Source organism: Dendrobates tinctorius, unplaced genomic scaffold (assembly GCF_039654945.1).
Source record: "Dendrobates tinctorius isolate UK_male_01 unplaced genomic scaffold, ASM3965494v1 ptg000231l, whole genome shotgun sequence".
NCBI classification, from domain to species: domain Eukaryota; kingdom Metazoa; phylum Chordata; class Amphibia; order Anura; family Dendrobatidae; genus Dendrobates; species Dendrobates tinctorius.
This window is the reverse complement of record NW_027361898.1, coordinates 523,669-541,999: the sequence shown is the minus strand read 5'-3', so window position 1 is coordinate 541,999 and position 18,331 is coordinate 523,669. Positions and strand designations below refer to the sequence as shown.

The window sequence follows — 18,331 nt, the reverse complement described above, 5'->3', positions numbered from 1 at the left end:
GTTCTGAGGTTTATCTGAAGTTCTGAGGTTTATCTGAAGACGTCAGCCGTAACATGAACCCCGAGAAATAAACTTTGACGAGATATCAGACCAGAAAACATTATAACATTATCTTTATAATTACTTACCTTTTTTCAAGATCTCTGCTAGCCATCCTGACCTCATACTTCTCACAGCTGAGGGTTTGTCACAGTTGCATGCCCTTCTGTGAGCTCCAGATTTATACAGTGTAACAAGCTATAGAGAAGAATTTCAGGACTAGTAATGTCATTAAATTAAGAGAGGACTCAACAAGGAATATGACCTATAAAGACTGAGAAGTCACAACCTCCAAAAAAAGAAAAAAAAACTGCACAAATACCATAAAAATGCCATGCTGACTTAGTAGAAGGCAAAATGAATAAGGGAACCATATCCATACAATGATGATAGATGAGGTTAACAGGTAGCGCTCAGACAGGAGACAAAGAGGAAACAAGGGAATAAAAAGGTGAAAAAGGTTGTTTTGGATATCTTTCAGTTATAAAGCATGGAGTATACACCAAGGATAGTCACCGAGACGTATATGTAGGTATATACAATGTATTTAAGGCTCAATGCCAGAGAAAATAGCAAGGAAAAAATATATATTCTATATATGATAATAAGTGGCATTGACAAGTCAGTATTGATGTAAAGGTATAATGAGACAATCCCTCACTATAGTGCAGATTCACAGTCCTTATCGTTTCACCTTTTTATTCCCTTGTTTCCGCTGTGTCTCCTGTTTGAGCGCTACCTGTTAACCTCATCTATCATTATCGTATGGATATTGTTCCTTTTTCATTATGCCATCTACTAGTCAGCACCGCATTTTTAGGGTATGTTTCCACGGACAGGAAACGCTGTGGCTTGGACGCTGCGTCCAGATATTACAGCATAGTGGAGGGGATTTCATGAAATCTCGTCTCCACTATGCGTTCAAAGACGCAGGTGGCTTCCCTGCGTATACGCACACGTGGCGCGTCTTTATAGACCGCAGCATGTCTATTTATCTTACGGAAAAACATGCAAAACACAAGCTGCGGAGACACCATCACATGTTTATCAACGCAAGCAATGACTAGCCAGGTCTTTCCCCGGGAAGGAACAACCACGGGAAGGGCAGTCTCCAATGAAGGAAACCACCTATGCCAAAACATGGTATCCATCCACAGACAGCTGTTTCGGGGTATTGCCCCTCATCAGTGTGGAGTAGGAAACGCCAGTAGGAGCAATGCCTAGTAGAAGACTGTGAAAAATGAGGATGAATGAACTCATGGAGTTGTCTATGGATGGATACCATGTTTTGACATAGGTGGTTTCCTTCATTAGAGACTGCCCTTCCTGTGGTTGTTCCCTCCCGGGGAAAGACCTGGCTAGTCATTGCTTGCGTTGAGAAACATGTGATGGTGTCTCCGCGGCTTGTGTTTTGCATGTTTTTACATATTTCCCATAAGGGATGGTGGCATTGCTCTAGAATCACTGCGTTGAGAAACGTGATGGTGTCTCCGCAGTGTTGGATGTTGATCTCCATCAGTTCATTCATCCTCATTTTTCACATATTTATCTTACGAAGACGCTCAGTCTTCGCAAGATAAAGTCACCCATACAATGTATAGGATGCGGTGATTCCACATGTGTACAATGAACACATGCGGAATCACCGCGCTTACAAAAGAAGGCAGCGTACGGAGCATGGAAACATACCCTTCTGGTGTTTGTGCATTTTTTTTCATAAATAAAACACAGATTTTCATTGATTCTTTTGGAGGTTGTGACTTATTGTAACAAGCTATCAGGGCAAGAGAGAGACTGATGCTGATGTGTTCAGCTCACAGAGCGGCTACAATTGAAACAACCCTTCAGCTGGCTGTGAGAAGTAGAAGGTCCAGACTGGTTTTCAGCCTTCCAATAAAAACAAAGAAGTTTCCTTTCACTGACAGCAACCATCTAGCACGAAAATAGTGAGTAACTGAAATGCAGAGTCGTTGATAAGCTTTGGAACATTCTTTCCACAACCAAACGTGACGTCTCGCATAGAGACGCGGTACTCACCGATTTCCTCTCCTGTTTCAGTTCCTGTACGAAGCGCGTCAGCTCCACCATGATCATGGACGTCATGTTCTCGGAGACGACCTCGTGTTGCCCGGCGAAGTCGTTCATCTCATTCAGCGTGGTCTGGAAGGCTTTACATGATGTGTACCTGCCGTATGAACGCAGCCAGTCAGTGACTACTCATAACTTATGCGCCCCCCAACTTATGTGCTGCAACTCCCCACCAGACTGAATGCAAGCTCTGGAAAATGGCTGGGTTCTATGACTGCTATGAAAGGGTGGGAAAACTTCTGCAAGCAGAAAAATCCTGTGCTGTTTGATCCGTGCCATCTGTCCCGTCTTTAGGATTACCCCCTGACTAGGAAGGGATTTTTGTAGTCTGTTACCACAGACACCGAGAACTCTGCACAAACTTATAGTAGTGTTTAATTTTAGATGCACTGAGGTGCTGACAGAAGACGCATACACATCCCTTTAATTCCAATGATGAAAGAGAGTGGTCCTGTACTCATTCCCACCAGTCAGCGTTTCCTGACATGTACCAAAAGTGGACTTGGAAAATCCCTTTAAGGGAGGGTGTAGTGTAAGGACTCTCTGTACAGAAGCATCCTCCCCCTGCCGGACACTCACTTTGACTCTTCCTCTTCTTTGGAGTTTTTCTTGGTTTGATATTTTTTTGACAAATTCCTACAAACACAAAGAAAAAAAAAAAGAAGAAACAAAGGTGATCAGAACTTGAAAATCAGCGAAACTTCTCAAAAAAAAAAAAAAAAAAAGAGTCAAGTTCCCTTCCATCTGAACCCTGACAGACTGCTTCATACCCATCGGGGGGGGGGGGGGGGGGGGTGGAAGAGGTTCTCATTCTTAGTTTCACAATGACTCAAGACAGAAATTGTCAGTGAAGTCCAGAGCCCATGCTGATCGTCACACAGCTTTCCAAGGGCCCCTGAACGTCAAAATGTCCCAGTTTTATAATCATATGCAAATGCTTCTCACCAAATTAGAATATCAAAAAGTTAATTTCAGTTCTTCAATACAAAAAGTGAAACTCATATTATATAGTCATAACAAACAGAGTGATCTATTTCGAGCTGAAGGCTGCTATCAAAGCAACCTGGGCTTCCATAACTCCTCAGCAGTGCCACAGGCTGATCGCCTCCATGCCACGCCGCATTGATGCAGTAATTGATGCAAAAGGAGCCCCGACCAAGTATTGAGTGCATTTACTGAACATACATTTCAGTAGGCCAATGTTTCAGATTTTAAAATCATTTTTTCAGCTGGTGTTATAAAGTATTGTAATTTACTGAGATAATGACTTTTGGATTTTCATTGGCTGTAAGCCATAATCAACATTAACAGAAATAAACACGTGAAATAGATCACTCTGTGTGTAATGACTATATAATACATGAGCTTCACTTTTAGTATTGAAGAACAAAAATAAATTAACTTTTTGATTATATTCTAATTTAGTGAGACGCACCTGTATCTTCCTCAGTCAGATTTGATCAGAACTGACTTTTTAGGAAAGCTGGGTTTAGCCCTTTAAAAACTATTATAGGCGTTTGTCACTAATATCTCTCAGCTTTCCCAGATGCCTGAAAGCTGAAACATTCCAGTTATATAATGAAACAGCCCCTCCTGTGCCCTGGGCAGAATAACTGGAAGAAATATTCAGTATGGCCCCTTAAAAGCTAAACAAGTTGCCCACAGTGGTAGTCACCCACACCCAGCTTTCCTGAGAACACATATAACATTTACCATCTTAAAGGGTGATGGTTTGTTGTATATTGTGATATCCTATCAGGAAGAATAATCCAACAGGGTATGGTGGAATAATGAAGGAAAAGCCACCTTCTCCTTTAAATGCAAGGTAGGGAATCTAGCGTTCCCAGGATTCAGAACAGCAAATTTAAATTGTAATCACAAATTGCCTTCTGGCAGATTCAATCAGTTTTAGCAGCTCCTGTGAAAGATTGGTGACCCTACCCCTTTAAGAACTGGAACAGAAACTTTCCACACATGATCAATCACTCAACTTTCCCAAGAACAGATAAAACTAACCAGAGTCTGGGGTTTTCTCTGGGAATTTGGAGGTGCACTATGTGACGAGCAGGGTGTGGATGGAGACATTTGAGAACAGGACTCTGATGGAAAAAGGAGTAGAGGAGCCGAGAACACCCAGGCAGAGAGGCGTGCACCAGAACAACACCTCTAACATCCCGGGGAGCATCACTCCATGTAATCAGATCACTGTGTATAATGTAGGCAGTTGGTGTAACTCTGCAGTGCCCCCTCCTCTTATCGTTACTGTATAACCCAGCTTTCTCAGAACCCTGACAGGCAAGTCTGCCCCTGACCCCTCATCGCTGGCAAAGGCTATAGGATTCTGGGAGAGCTGTGTTGGCCGGCAATTGGCTTTCACTTTGGATGAGGCCAAATGGCTCCATCATTGCTGATGCTTACTAAACAATTGCGCTCATTAGGCCATAGTTTGCACCTCCAGAGCTGCAATCATCAGGGAGGAACAGTGCTGACACCAAGGGCAGGTAATAGTAACACAGAAAGGGGGGGTGGCAGCTGGACCCTAGGGGCCTCTGTTGGAATTTTTGTAATTAAGGGGATTCTAGTCATTCTAGTAAATGAGGTACAGAAGGGTGGACACAACCAATCAGCGGCTGGAAACTGCGGTCACATGACCAAGAGGTCACAACTTATAATATAATTGGAGAAGTTTCTTGGGGGAAGGAAGACATCTCCTCACCGTCATCCTGAGCCTCCTGGTTCATATACAGAATTCTGAGCTGTGTTGATCTCCTTGTCTATACGACACCCTGCGCTGGTGACAGGCATATCTATACTTGGCTGTCAGTGACAGGCTTTATTAGGCTGACGTGACTGACATGAGATCATCTGCAGCCCAGCTCGTCTACCGCCGCAGGGGCAACAGTGTAACATGAGAACGACAGCACAGATGCAGAAAGTCGCGGATGTCACAAAAACAATGTGGGGAAATGGGACCCCTCAACCTTAGTGCAAAATGAAGCCATATTCTGATACTGTCCCTTTAACACTTAACCTAGAGGTGAGCCTTGGTGATTGTTTAGTCCCTGAAGGGGGGGGGGTTACACCTGTCGCTGTGTTATGGATACACAGATCCACCAGCTCATACGCCTCGGGCCCCTTAGCCCTGACAGCAAGAGACACAAACAAACCGAGATTGGCGGTGTAATAATGGGGGTCATCGGTCGGTGCAGGCCCACTCATATACTCAACAGAATAAATCTGTAAGTTGGCAGCTCTGGAGGGGACTGGAGTATAAGACACAATGTAACAGCAGAATAGTGACTGCAGCTCTGGAGGTGACTGGAGAATAAGGCATGATGTAATGTAGTGATTACAGCTCTGGAGGTGACAGGAGTATAAGACCCGATGTAATATAACAGTGACTGCAGCTCTGGAGGTGTACAAGATATGACATAACAGCAGATTAGTGACTGCAGCTCTAGATGTGACTGGAGTACAAGACACGATATAACAGAATAATCGCTGCAGCTCTGGATGTGACTGGAGTACAAGACACAATGTAGCAGCAGAACAGTGACTGCAGATCTGGGTGTGACTATAGGATAAGGTGGCTACTGATGAGATCGCTGGGATGAACTACTTCCATTACTAATATTTTGTCTATGATCCCACTGTAAACGGTAGTAGAAACACCAAGGCACTCTCTCAAACAGACGGTAGCAGGTGCACAAGTAGGGTTTCCAGCCCACGTAATAGAGTAAAACAACTCGGCACTCAGATTACAGTTCTTATTATTTTATTTTACATCCAGATTATGCGTGTTAAACGTTTTCGATCCAATAATGGATCTTCATCAGAACTTCTCTGTAAATGGGATATATGGCGTCCTCCATTACAGCGGACACACCGCAAGTTTCCTGGCGTCCTTCACTCCAGCGGTTACACCGCAATCCATTTGGGCCAGGGGGAGCAGCGCCACAAAATAAGCGACTTAGGTCGCTATACCAAGCGCATTAGTGCCCCTTATATATCCCATTTACAGAGAAGTTCTGATGAAGATCCATTATTGGATCGAAAACGCTTAACACACATAATCTGGATGCAAAATAAAATAATAAGAACTGTAATCTGAGTGCCAAGTTGTTTTACTCCACTGTAAATGGTAGTTAGTGCTAGGGTCCCTTTAACAGGACACATCTACTGCTGAATTTTCATTTGTTTAAAAAAAAAAAAACACAGAAAGAGAAGGGAGCAGCCGAGCTCCCCGGATCAGTGGCTACACAATACTCTGTCCTGATGCAGTGTACGAGGTTAGATAGTAAGCTCCAGGGGACGGTAATTATGAGAGTGATACACAGTGAGTAATGTATGGTGAGTGTGTGAGCGCCTGTGGTCATGGATGATGGGAGTGATTGCTCCTGTGCTATAGAAAATGCCCCTGATACATGGATCAAGACACAATGACTTCTCTCGTGCTGCGCCACTCTCCCTCCACAGCCGAGATCACATACACCCCCCCCATGATCATATGCAAGGTGCAGAGAACTTACCGCAGCTGTTTTGCATAGTTGATCTCGATTTCTGCTCTTTCCTTCACAAATTTGATATATTTTTCCAGCACTTCGATCCCCCACTGCGTATGCTTCTCCAGGTTATCAAATTGGTCCTGTCATGACAAGAAGAGGGAGAGGGGTGACAGCTACACCATGGACCAAACTACACATACAACAGGACAAGGAAGGGAATAGTGACTGCAACTCTGGAGTACAATACTGGATGCAATTCAGGATCAGTAATGTATGTACACAATGACTGCACCAGCAGAATAGTGAGTGCAGCTCTGGGGTATAGTACAAGATGTAACTCAGGATCAGTAATGTATGTACACAGTGACTGCACCAGCAGAATAGTGAGTGCAGCTCTGGGGTATAGTACAAGATGTAACTCAGGATCAGTAATGTATGTACACAGTGACTGCACCAGCAGAATAGTGAGTGCAGCTCTGGAGTATAATACAGGAGGTAACTCCGGATCAGTACAGGAACAGTAATGTATGTACACAGTGACTGCACCAGCAGAATAGTGAGTGCAGCTCTGGAGTATAATACAGGATGTAACTCAGGATCAGTACAGGATCAGTAATGTAATGTATGTACATAGTGACTGCACCAGCAGAATAGTGAGTGCAGCGCTGGGGTATAATACAGGATGTAACTCAGGATCAGTACAGGATAAGTAATATATGTACACAGTGACTGCACCAGCAGAATAGTGAGTGCAGCTCTGGGGTATAATACAGGAGGTAAGGATCAGTAATGTAATGTATGTCCACAGTGACTGCACCAGCAGTATAGTGAGCGCAGCTCTGGGGTATAATACAGGATTTAAGGTTCAGTAATGTACGTACACAGTGACTGCACCAGCAGAATAGTGAGTGCAGCTCTGGAGTATAATACAGGATGTAACTCAGGATCAGTACAGGATCAGTAATGTAATGTATGTACACAGTGACTACACCAGCAGAATAGTGAGTGCAGCTCTGGTGTATAATACAGGATGCAACTCAGGATCAGTACAGGGTAAGTAATGAAATGTACAGTGGGTACGGAAAGTATTCAGACCGGTTTAAATTTTTTACTCTGTTCCATTGCAGCTATTTGGTAAATTAAAAAAAAGTAAATTTTTTTTCTCATTAATGTACACTCTGCACCCCATCTTGACTGGAAAAAAACAGAAATGTAGAAATTTTTGCAAATTTATTAAAAAAGAAAAACTGAAATATCACATGGTCATAAGTATTCAGACCCTTTGCTCAGTATTGAGTAGAAGCACCCTTTTGAGCTAGTACAGCCATGAGTCTTCTTGGGAATGATGCAACAAGTTTTTCACACCTGCATTTGGGGATCCTCTGCCATTCCTCCTTGCAGATCCTCTCCAGTTCCATCAGGTTGGATGGTGAACATTGGTGGACAGCCATTTTCAGGTCTCTCCAGAGATTCTTAATTGGGTTTAGGTCAGAACTCTGGCTGAGCCAGTCAAGAATGGTCACAGTTGTTCTGAAGCCACTCCTTTGTTATTTTAGCTGTGTGCTTAGGATCACTGTCTTGTTGTGAGGTGCACCTTTGGCCAAGTCTGAGATCCAGAGCACTCTGGAAGAGGTTTTCATCCAGGAAATCTCTTTACTTGTTTTTCATGTTTCCTTCGATTGCAACCAGTAGTCCAGTCCCTGCAGCTGAAAAACACCCCCATAGCATGATGCTGCCACCACCATGTCTCACTGTTGGCATTTTATTGGGCAGGTGATGAGCAGTGCCTGGTATTCTCCACAAATACTACTTAGAATTAGCACCAAAAAGTTCAATCTTCGTCTCATCAGACCAGAGAAACTTATTTCTCATAGTCTGGGAGTCCTTAATGTGTTTATTTTTTTAGCAAACTCCATGCGGGCTTTCATATGTCTGGCACTGAGGAGAAGCTTCAGTCGGGCCACTCTGCCTTTACGGCCCGACTGGGGAAGGGATGCAGTGATGGTTGAGTTTGTGGAACTTTCTCCCATCTCCCTACTGCATCTGTGAAGCTCAGCCACAGTGATCTTGGGGTTCTTCTTTACCTCTCTCACCATAGCTCTTCTCCCACTATTGCTCAGTTTGGCTGGACAACCAGGTCTAGGAAGACTTCTGGTGGTCCTAAACTTCTTCCATTTAAGGATTATGGAGGCCACTGTGCTCTTAGGAACCTTGAGTACTGCAGAAATTTTTTTGTAACCTTGGCCAGATCTGTGCCTTGCCACAAATCTGTCTCTGAGCTCCTTGGCCAGTTCCTTTGACCTCATGATTCTCATTTGGTCTGACATGCACTGTGAGGTCTTATATAGACAGGTGTGTGCCTTTCCAAATCAAGTTCTATCAGTTTAATTAAACAAAGCTGGACTCCAATGAAGGAGTAGAACCATCTCAAGGAGGACATCTGCAAGGAGTTTGTATGTTCTCCCCATGTTTGCGTGGGTTTTCCTCCCACAGTCCAAAGACATACTGATAAGGAATTTAGACTGTGAGCCCCATTGTGGACAGAGATGATAATGTGTGCAAACTATAATGGTACTGTCACACTTAGTGATGTACCAGCGATCCCGACCAGCGATATGACGCGGTCAGGATCGCTGGTACATCGATAAGTGGTCGCTAGTGAGCTGCCACACAGGCAGATCTCACCAGCGACATCGCAGGGGATGGGGGTCGCTACTTACCTGTCACACCAGGCGATCCTGCGTCCTCCCGCCCGGCTCCACGCTCGTCTCTCCACAGGAAGCGCCGCAGGAAGCTGACGACGAGAAACGGCCCAGGACGTTCTCGCGCGATCAGCGATAACCAGCGGGGGAGCGGGTTGTAGGTAAGTATCACACATAGCGATATCGCTAGCAATATCGCTATAACGTCACAAGTTATAGCGATATCGCTTAGTGTGACATGCCCTTAAAGCGCTACGGAATATGTTAGCAGTATATAAAAATAAAGATTATTATCACAATGAAATGGACAGCACGAGACTAATATATGAGTGTCTGAGCAAAGGGTCTGATTACTTATGACCTTGTGATATTTCAGTTTTTCTTTAATAAAGTTGCAAAAATTTCTACATTTCTGTTTTTTCCAGACAAGATGGGGTGCAGAGTGTACAATAATGAGAAAAAAAATTAACTTTTTTGATTTTACCAAATGGCTGTAATGAAACAAAGAGTGAAAAATTTAAATGGGTCTGAATATTTTCCGTACCCACTGTATGTACACAGTGACTGCACCAGCAGAATAGTAACTGCAGCTCTGGAGCATAATACAGGATGTAACTCAGGATCAGTACAGGATCAGTAATGTAATGAACACACGTGGTCAAAATTGCTGGTACCCCTCATTTAATGACAGAAAAACCCGCAATGGTGTCAGAGATAACTTGAATCTGACAAAAGTAATACTAAATTGAAAATCTATGAAACGGAACAAATGTAAGTCAGACATTGCTCTTCAACCATGCTTCCACAGAACATTAGAAAAAATAAAACTCATAAAATAGGCCTGGACAGAAATGATGGCACCTTAACTTAATATTTTGTTGCACAACCTTTTGAGGCAATCACTGCGATCAAACGATTCCTGTAACTGTCAATGAGACTTCTGCTCCTCTCGACAGGTATTCTGCCCAACTCGTCAAGAGCAAACTGCTCCAGTTGTCTCATGTTTGAAGGTTGCCTTTTCCAGACAGCATGTTTCTACTCTTTCCAAAGATGCTCAATAGGATTTAGGTCAGGGGTCATAGAAGGCCACTTCAGAATAGTCCAATGTTTTCCTCTTAGCCATTCTTGGGTGTTTTACGCTGTGCGTTTTGGGTCATTATCCTGTTGCAAGACCAATGACCTGCGACTGAGACCAAGCTTTCCAACACTGGGCAGCACATTTCTCTCTAGAATCACTTGATAGTCTTGAGATTTCATTGTACCCTGCACAGATTCTAGACACCCTTTTCCAGATGCAGCAAAGCAGCCCCAGTACATAACCAAGCCTCCTCCATGTTTCAGAGTAGGGACAGTGTTCTTTTCTTGATATGCTTCATTTTTTCATGTGTGAATATAGAGCTGATGTGCCTTGCCAAAAAGTTCCATTTTTGTCTCATCTGTCAATAGGGCATTCTCCCAGAAGCTTTGTGGCTTGTCAACATGTAGTTTGGCAAATTCCAGTCTGGCTTTTTTATGATTTTTTTTCTTTTAACAATGGTGTCCTCCTTGGTCGCCTCCCATAAAGTCCACTTTGGCTCATAGAACGACAGATGGTGCGATCTAACACTGATGTTTCTTGAGCTTGAAGTTCACATTTAATCTGTTTAGAAGTTTTTCTGGGCTCTTTTGTTACCATTCGTATTATCCATCTCTTTGATTTTTCCTCCTACAGCCACGTCCAGGGAGGTTGGCTACAGTCCCATAGAACTTAAATTTCTGAATAATATGTGTAACTGTAGTCACATGAACATCACACTGCTTGGAGATGGTCTTAGGCTATGTGCACACGTTGCGGATTCTGCTACGTTTCCGCAGCGATTTTGGCCCTGCGGAAACGCAGCAGTTCCGCTGATATGGTACAGTACAATGAAAGCCTATGGGTTTTCAAAAACGCTGTGCTCACGCTGCGGTTTTTTCCGCACGGTTTTGCTGCTTGTTTGGGCGGTTTCCGCAGCGGTTTCACACCTTTAACATAGTACAGGTGTGAAACCGCAGGGCAAAACCGCAGACCAAACCGCAGGTCACTTTACCTGCGGTTTTACCTGCGTTTCCGCGCGGAATCCGCAACGTGTGCACATAGCCATATATAATGTTTACCTTTAACACGTTTGTCTATAATTTTCTTTCTAATCTCCTGAGACAACTGTTTCCTTCGCTTCCTCTGGTCCATGTTGAGTGTGATACACACCGTGTCACCAAACAGCACAGTGAGTATCTGTAGCCCTCTATACAGGCCCACTAACTGATTCCGAGATTGTAGACTCCTGTGATGCTAATTAGTGGACACACCGTGATGTAACATGTCCCTTTTGTCACATTATTTTCAGGGGTACCATCATTTCTGTCCAGGCCTATTTCATGAGTTTTATTTTTTTTTTTTTACATTTCTGTGGAAGCGTGGTTGAAAAGCAATGTCTGACTTTCATTTGTTCATTATCATAGATTTTTTATTTATTACTACTTTTGTCAGATTCGTTATTTCTGTGACCATTGTGGGTTTTTCTGTCATTAAACGAGGGGTACCAACAATTTTGACCACGTGTATGTATACAGTGACTGCAACAGCAGAATAGTGAGTGCAGCTCTGGTTAAGGTGGAATTCCCTTTACATGTCAGTGTATCGTTTTGCAGATGCAGTATTGCAGAATGAAGAAGGTGATCTGATGAGATCTCATGTCATAATAAAATGGTTAGCTCTGAGCCAAGACATCCTACATCAGTGAGCACTTATCTCTGACCTCTGTAGCATGGCGGGGGCGGAGGTAAATGATTCGATGCAGGAGAAAACGATTTCAATGCAAGAAACATCCAAGACCAAGCAGAAAAGGCCGCAAGTATCCCAGCACTCACTCATAGGGGGGGGGTTACCAAAAACCCTACACATCAGATCTCTAAGGAGCCATTCATCCTGAACTTTTCAGTTCATGAACAGAACACCAGAGACCCAATATCTGTGGCAGATGATGGGGTGGACGTGATTGCAAGACGTGCAGCTCCCGCAGTCACTGCATATTATCAGTTACCATTAACATTTGCAGCTTACGGGAAGCAGTGGTGACACTGCAGAAGTCATCTCACCGCACCCGAGTGCTCAGTGACTCAGAACATTAGCTGAGTTTATCTAGAAGGAATGTATTGTGAAGATTCGCGGCTCACTGAGTCTTGGCCAAGAACAGCTCAGCCGAAGTCTCCATCACTGTCAGCGCCGACCTCCAGGGTGACCCCGGGGGCCAGAAACACAGGGCGACCTACATATGCAGCAAAAGGCCCGATCTTAAAGGGGCAAACCAGAGAAAAAAAAAAAAAGAGAAATAAACCTCAGAAAATATTAAAGATAACGTTGGTCATAATGGGTGATGACTGATGGCTCTGATGGGGGACGCAGACAGATGAATATGACTAGCTACTGGCCCGATTCTAAAGCATCGGGTACTCTAGAATATGGCCAGCGGGAGATTAAAATAAAAACAAGTGATCTACTCACCATCCGACGGCCCCCGGACTGTGTCCCTCCTCTCCACGCTCCCGGCATCTTCCGTTCCCAGTAATGCTTTGCACCAAAGACCGCTGCTGACGTTACTCTCGCAAGAGCGCGACGTCATCAGCGGTCTTTGGCGCAAAGCCTTTCTGCGAACGGAAAATGCCAGAAGCGTGGAGAGGAGAGAAAAAGTCCGGAGGCCGTCGGAAGGTGAGTAGATCACACTTTTTTTTTTAATTCTATTTTTTTTTTTACACGTTTATGGTACCCAGGGTCCGGAGGAGTCTCCTCTCCTCTGGACCCTGGGTACCGCAAGCCGGTCATTTCCCAGCTGCGTCGCCCGTGCGCCCAGAGATGACCCGCGGCAACCGTCGGGAGATCAGCGGCGCTAGCCGCTGATCTTCCGACGGTAGCGGTGGCGTGCGTCCTTCTAATTGAGGACTGCGCCTGTCGCTGATTGGTCGAGGCCTTGCGGCCGCGATCAATCAGCAACGCAGGATTTCGGTTGCAGACAGACACCATAAGACAATTATATGACAGATGGCTGGTGGCTGTGAGCCAGCCGACGAGTACTCAGTACATTTGGAGATGATGGGTGGCATGTAGTTCATCTCCATCGAATGAGGTGAAGACGATCTGTTCATTGCTTCCGAAATAACAACCGCTCCAGAGTCTAAGAGCAGAGAGTGGACGATGGGGGTTATAGTGGTGGCGGATGGTGGTTATGTAAAGTCTTCAGCGCTGGCCGGGATCACACATCTGCAGCTCAGAGAAAAACAAGGTTTACTCATCCAGATCAGAGGGAGGGAAAAGGAATGAGGAGAAGCAGCCAAACTGCAGACACACCAAAATATGGGGTCCGAGGCGAGGGCCATACACAGCACCAGGGAGGAGCTATTACTCCCTGTTATCAGCCATTACTGGGGAGAGGAGACTGTTGGACAGGTGAGTACAATCTATTACTCCCTGTTATCAGCCATTACTGGGGAGAGGAGACTGTAGGACAGGTGAGTACAATCTATTACTTCCTGTTATCAGCCATTACTGGAGGAGGAGACTGTAGGACAGGTGCCCACAATCAGTCACACACTGCTGAGAGCAGCACCTGTCTTGTGAACTCCAGGAGGAGGCCCAGAGTCTGCCTCTCTTCTCCAGAGGGAGAGGCAGGCTTCCTGGGAGCCAGGCATGGCTTCCCAGGCTTCTGTTCCCCGGTCTGTGCCGGCGGGGGACAGAGAGCAGCAGCAACCGTCCCAGGAGGGCGTGAGGAGATCTGGTCGGATGAGAAAGACCGTACCCACCTACTCCAACCCCGAGACGGCTCATCGTCCGCCCAGAGAGGGAGACAGGGGCACCCCAGGCCCCAGGAAGAAGAGCCCAGCAACATCATGGGGCGAGATGACCTCCAGCGAGTCCACAAGCTCCTTCTCCTCCCGAGTGGTCGCCCTGTTGCGAGAGTACGAGGACGCCGGCAAAGCACTGACCGGGCTGAAGGAGCAGCTGCGGGAGGCACGGATCCTGAACAGCCGTGCCTCTAACAAGGAAAGACCCGCGACCTCCCAGAGGTTTAAAGCCCTCAGAGATGAGGTGGTCCGGTTAGTGCTCCTCCGGGAGGGGATTGAGAAAAGTGCAGGTCCCTTCCTGGAGAGGTTTAAGAACCAGCGGCGGTTCTCTGAAATGAAGGGGTTAAATACCTCGGGAGAACTGCCAGCCGGCGTCCTAAGCGAGGAGGAGGAGGAGGACGACGAAGTCGTGGCTGGAGTCTCACGTGCTGGAACAAGCCGGGAGAAAGAGTCGCAGAGCCAACCAGGAAGCGGCCTCCCGGCACGGCAGAGGACTCCGACAACCCATGCTGGAGTGTCAGCGGAGGAAGAGGAGGAGTGCGGGCTGTTGAGGGAGATCAGAGAGCTGGAGTCTCCTGTGGACCTGACCAGATTCTCCTTCGGGGAGGACGAGCCAGCGGAGGATACGAAAAAGAGGAGGAAGACAAAAAAGATGACACAGGAGGTTTTGAGTTACAAATATGTACCAATGTCTCATGTTACACCTACCACCTCCTGTGTAAACCCCACCAAACCTAAAAGCACGGGCTCTGCAGTGGGTCCGGGGCATAGGCAAGGTGGGGAGAGGAGGAGGACGTCCGGCAATGCTGCCGTCTGTGCGGGGAACAGTGAAGGGGGTGAGGCTGTGGAGGTACTCACGGCGCCGGACATAGGGGACCCCGTGGAGTTTCCCTCCCTGCCTGCTGTGGCTAAGCCGGTTATCACCAGGGCCGAGGAGAGCGGGGGGGGGGGATGTCCACGCCATTGCGAAAGGGGGACGGTGTGGGCAGACTCCATCCCTGCTCACTGCAGCTGAGCCGGCCGACGCTGGAGCTGTGGGGGGCAGGGCCGAGGAGCATGGTGCGGCGAAAGGGGGGCGCACTGTTGTGACAGGGGCGCAGTGTGCCTCAACAGAGGAGGGGAGGCGCGCAGCTGAGACAGAGCCACGGGAAAAAAAAATACACAGCAAAAGCAGGGAATATCATCAGCAAGGAACACTGTGCGCTCTGCCGTGACGGGGGGACAGCATGCCACTAAACGTGATACCAGCACCCCGAAGTCTGTGGCTACAGGGCAGGCAGCCCAGGACAATAAGGGGCACAGTGCTCCAAAAGAACTGCACAATGTCAGCACTGAGCTAATTAAAACGGGTGTGGTGCTGCACCCCTCCCCCGACCAAGCAGGTGTGAGTGCAGAGACTGCAGACACAAGGGAGGAGGGAATGGATGTGACTGTGGAAGGTGCAGAGAACAGTGGTAATGGGGTGAATGATGGGAATAGTGGTGGAGTAAATGATGGGAGTTGTGGTGCCGCAAATGATGGGAGTATTGGTGGAGTGAATGAGGAGAGCAGCACTGGTGTTGGTGGAGGGGAAGTAGGTAGTGGTCCCACTGCCCCCCCAGTGGTGGCGAGGGCTTCAGCCCTAGCTATTCGTGGGCTGTCACTGCTGGGGGTAGTAGTGCGCCCTTGTCTGGTGGCCCCGAGGACGGTGACTTGCAGCAGCGCTTCCTGGACGCCCCCTGAAGAAAGGGGAGAGTTCCATCAATGTAGAGGGGAGGGAGGTTGATCTGTCTTTCTGGATAGAGAGACACGGTCTTTCCGCCTTCCGAGATAGAGGGGCAGAGACTGTCTGGTCTCTGCCGACACCGGGGCAGAGGAGTAACCGTAGGAACGTGGCCCGTCTCCAGTGGGTAAGCAAGGATGCCTGTCCTGATCGGTCAAAGGTTGCTGAGCTCCTGCTGGGGATGGGCTTCGCGGCATACATCTTTGACTTGATCCATCCCTATGGGACCTCCTACTTCGATGTCAGCTTCGTGAGACCGGAGGGCCTTGAGCTTTTTTGGTCTCGCCATGAGCTGGCTCGGGGTCGCCCCGAATGGCAAGGTTTCATCCCTGTCGCAATATCCCGCCAGAACTCGGTCAGGAAGGTGACCGTTTTGACCAGTAACGAGTCACTTTCCTGCATGGACATCTCCACCTGGATTGGTCGATATGGCGACATCGTCAGCATTCCTGAGAAGACCCGCGACGACCATGGTATCTGGTCAGGGGCCTGGACCTTCATGGTGAAATTGAAGGTTTCAGGAAACACTGTTACCCATATACCTTCCTCTACATTTTTGGGGAGGGACAGGATCCTGATTTTCTACCAGGGGCAGCCTAAGGTCTGTCACAGGTGCGGCAGCCCCACACACTTCAGTGCGCAGTGTACCACCCAGAAATGCGCACTGTGTGGGGACCTTGGCCATCTCGCTGCTACCTGTGGCAGGATTAGGTGTAACTTGTGTGGTGACCTCGGTCATCCATTCAGTCGCTGTCCGCGTTCCTTTGCCAATGCAGTCCTGAAAGCGGCGAGTGCGGGACAGGCGAAAGCCGGGACTAATCTTGCCGGTGAAGGGACCAGTAGGGGCGGAGGAGGCAGGGAACCGGTGAGGAGCAAGCTGCCGCCATCCAACATCAGGCGGCAGGAGCAACGCCGTGGGAACAGGGGGCAGGGAGTAATGACCCTAAACCCTGACCCAGGTACTTCACTTGCAGCTGACGATCCTAAAGACAGCGAATTGAGTGAGGAAGTCAGGAGACTTGAAAGGGAGGAGCAGGCGGACGCCATGTCCTCCCAGGAACCCTCATCCGGTGACAGTCTGGATGAGGGAGAGGGGGAATGGTCACAACAAAGGAAAAAGGGTAACCGGAAAACAACCAAGGGTAGGAGTGGGTCCGGGTCTCGAGCCTCCACTCTGGAGTGCGACCCCTCTGATTCTCTAGCCCTGATCCAGGTGCCATTGGAAGGTCCAGCCGCCCCCCCTCTGGTGGATCTCTCCAACCGGTTCGGGGCCCTCCAGGACTCCCCTGCAGAGGGGGAGGACGGGAGCCCGGAGCCGGAGGTTGCGGACGAGGATGTTGGGGCTCAGGGGGTCGATGAGTCTTCTTCTCAGGGAGCAATTAAAGGGCCCTCGGGGGGGGGGGGGGGGGACTACCTCGGGACAACCAGACAAGGGCCAGAGTGTATGTAAGGAGAGAATGGATGAGTCTGTGTGTCTTAAGTGCACTAAAAGCTCATCATTGTCTGAGGAAGAGGGTGAAGCTGTTGGGGTGGGAAGAAAAAGGCTATCTAATCCAATCAATCATGATGGCGGCACCCACACCGTTGACGCTGGCAACCATTAATGTTGCCAGCATAAAGTCAGAAGCGGCAAGGTACACGGCCTTTCATTTTCTCGGCCAACTTGATGCCGACATTTTGTTTTTGCAGGAGACCAGGTTGACTGACCTATCAACCATGCATAAAGCAAGGAGGGAGTGGAGGCATGGGCCCTCCTACTGGTCTCTTGCGGCCGAGCCGTATAGCGGGGTGGCGGTCCTTTTTAAGACCGCAGTGGTTGAATGCAGACGATTAATTGAATTAGAAATGGGGAGATGCTTGATCCTAGATGTCTCCATGGGGGGACAGGAGCTTCGGCTCATTAACATCTACGGTCCCCAATTCAAGTGGGACCGCAAATGTCTCTTCATGAAGATCAAACCTTTCTTATTTTCAAGTCGGCAGGTGGTCTTTGGAGGGGATTTCAACAATGTCACGAGACCCTGTGATAGAGGAGGTTCTGGGAACCGGCTGACTTATGATTGTGTCGCGCTAAATAGGATAGTAAGTGAGTCACGCCTAGTGGATGTCCACATCCGGCACAACACAGGCAGCACGGGATTCACCTTTTTTAGAGGTAGTCAGTGCAGGTCTAGGATAGATAGGTTTTATTTGAAGGAGGAAGCCGTCTCCTCGCCGTTGTCGGTTGTGGAGGTGGAGTTCTCCGACCACTGTTTGATTATGTTACGGATTATGACTCCTAGGATGGGAAGAGGTTATTGGAAGCTGAATTCATCACTCCTTGAGGAGGAAGCTGTGAGACGGTCTTTTGAGGATTTTCTTCAGAGCCAGGTACTGCT

General features: G+C 47.5%; 1 protein-coding gene across 13 annotated transcripts in view; it reads right to left on the bottom strand.

The window, feature by feature from the left end:
• FNBP1 (formin binding protein 1) overlaps positions 1-18,331 on the bottom strand; it is a 116,200-nt gene that overhangs the window by 63,937 nt on the left and 33,932 nt on the right. For all 13 annotated transcript variants that reach the window (XM_073555912.1, XM_073555916.1, XM_073555915.1 and 10 more), the window contains exons 2-4: positions 6,657-6,772; positions 2,707-2,763; positions 2,077-2,224 (exon numbers count right to left, since the gene is read on the bottom strand). In XM_073555912.1, coding sequence (XP_073412013.1) covers positions 2,077-2,224; positions 2,707-2,763; positions 6,657-6,772 — 321 coding nt within the window. The remainder of the gene's footprint in view (positions 1-2,076; positions 2,225-2,706; positions 2,764-6,656; positions 6,773-18,331) is intronic.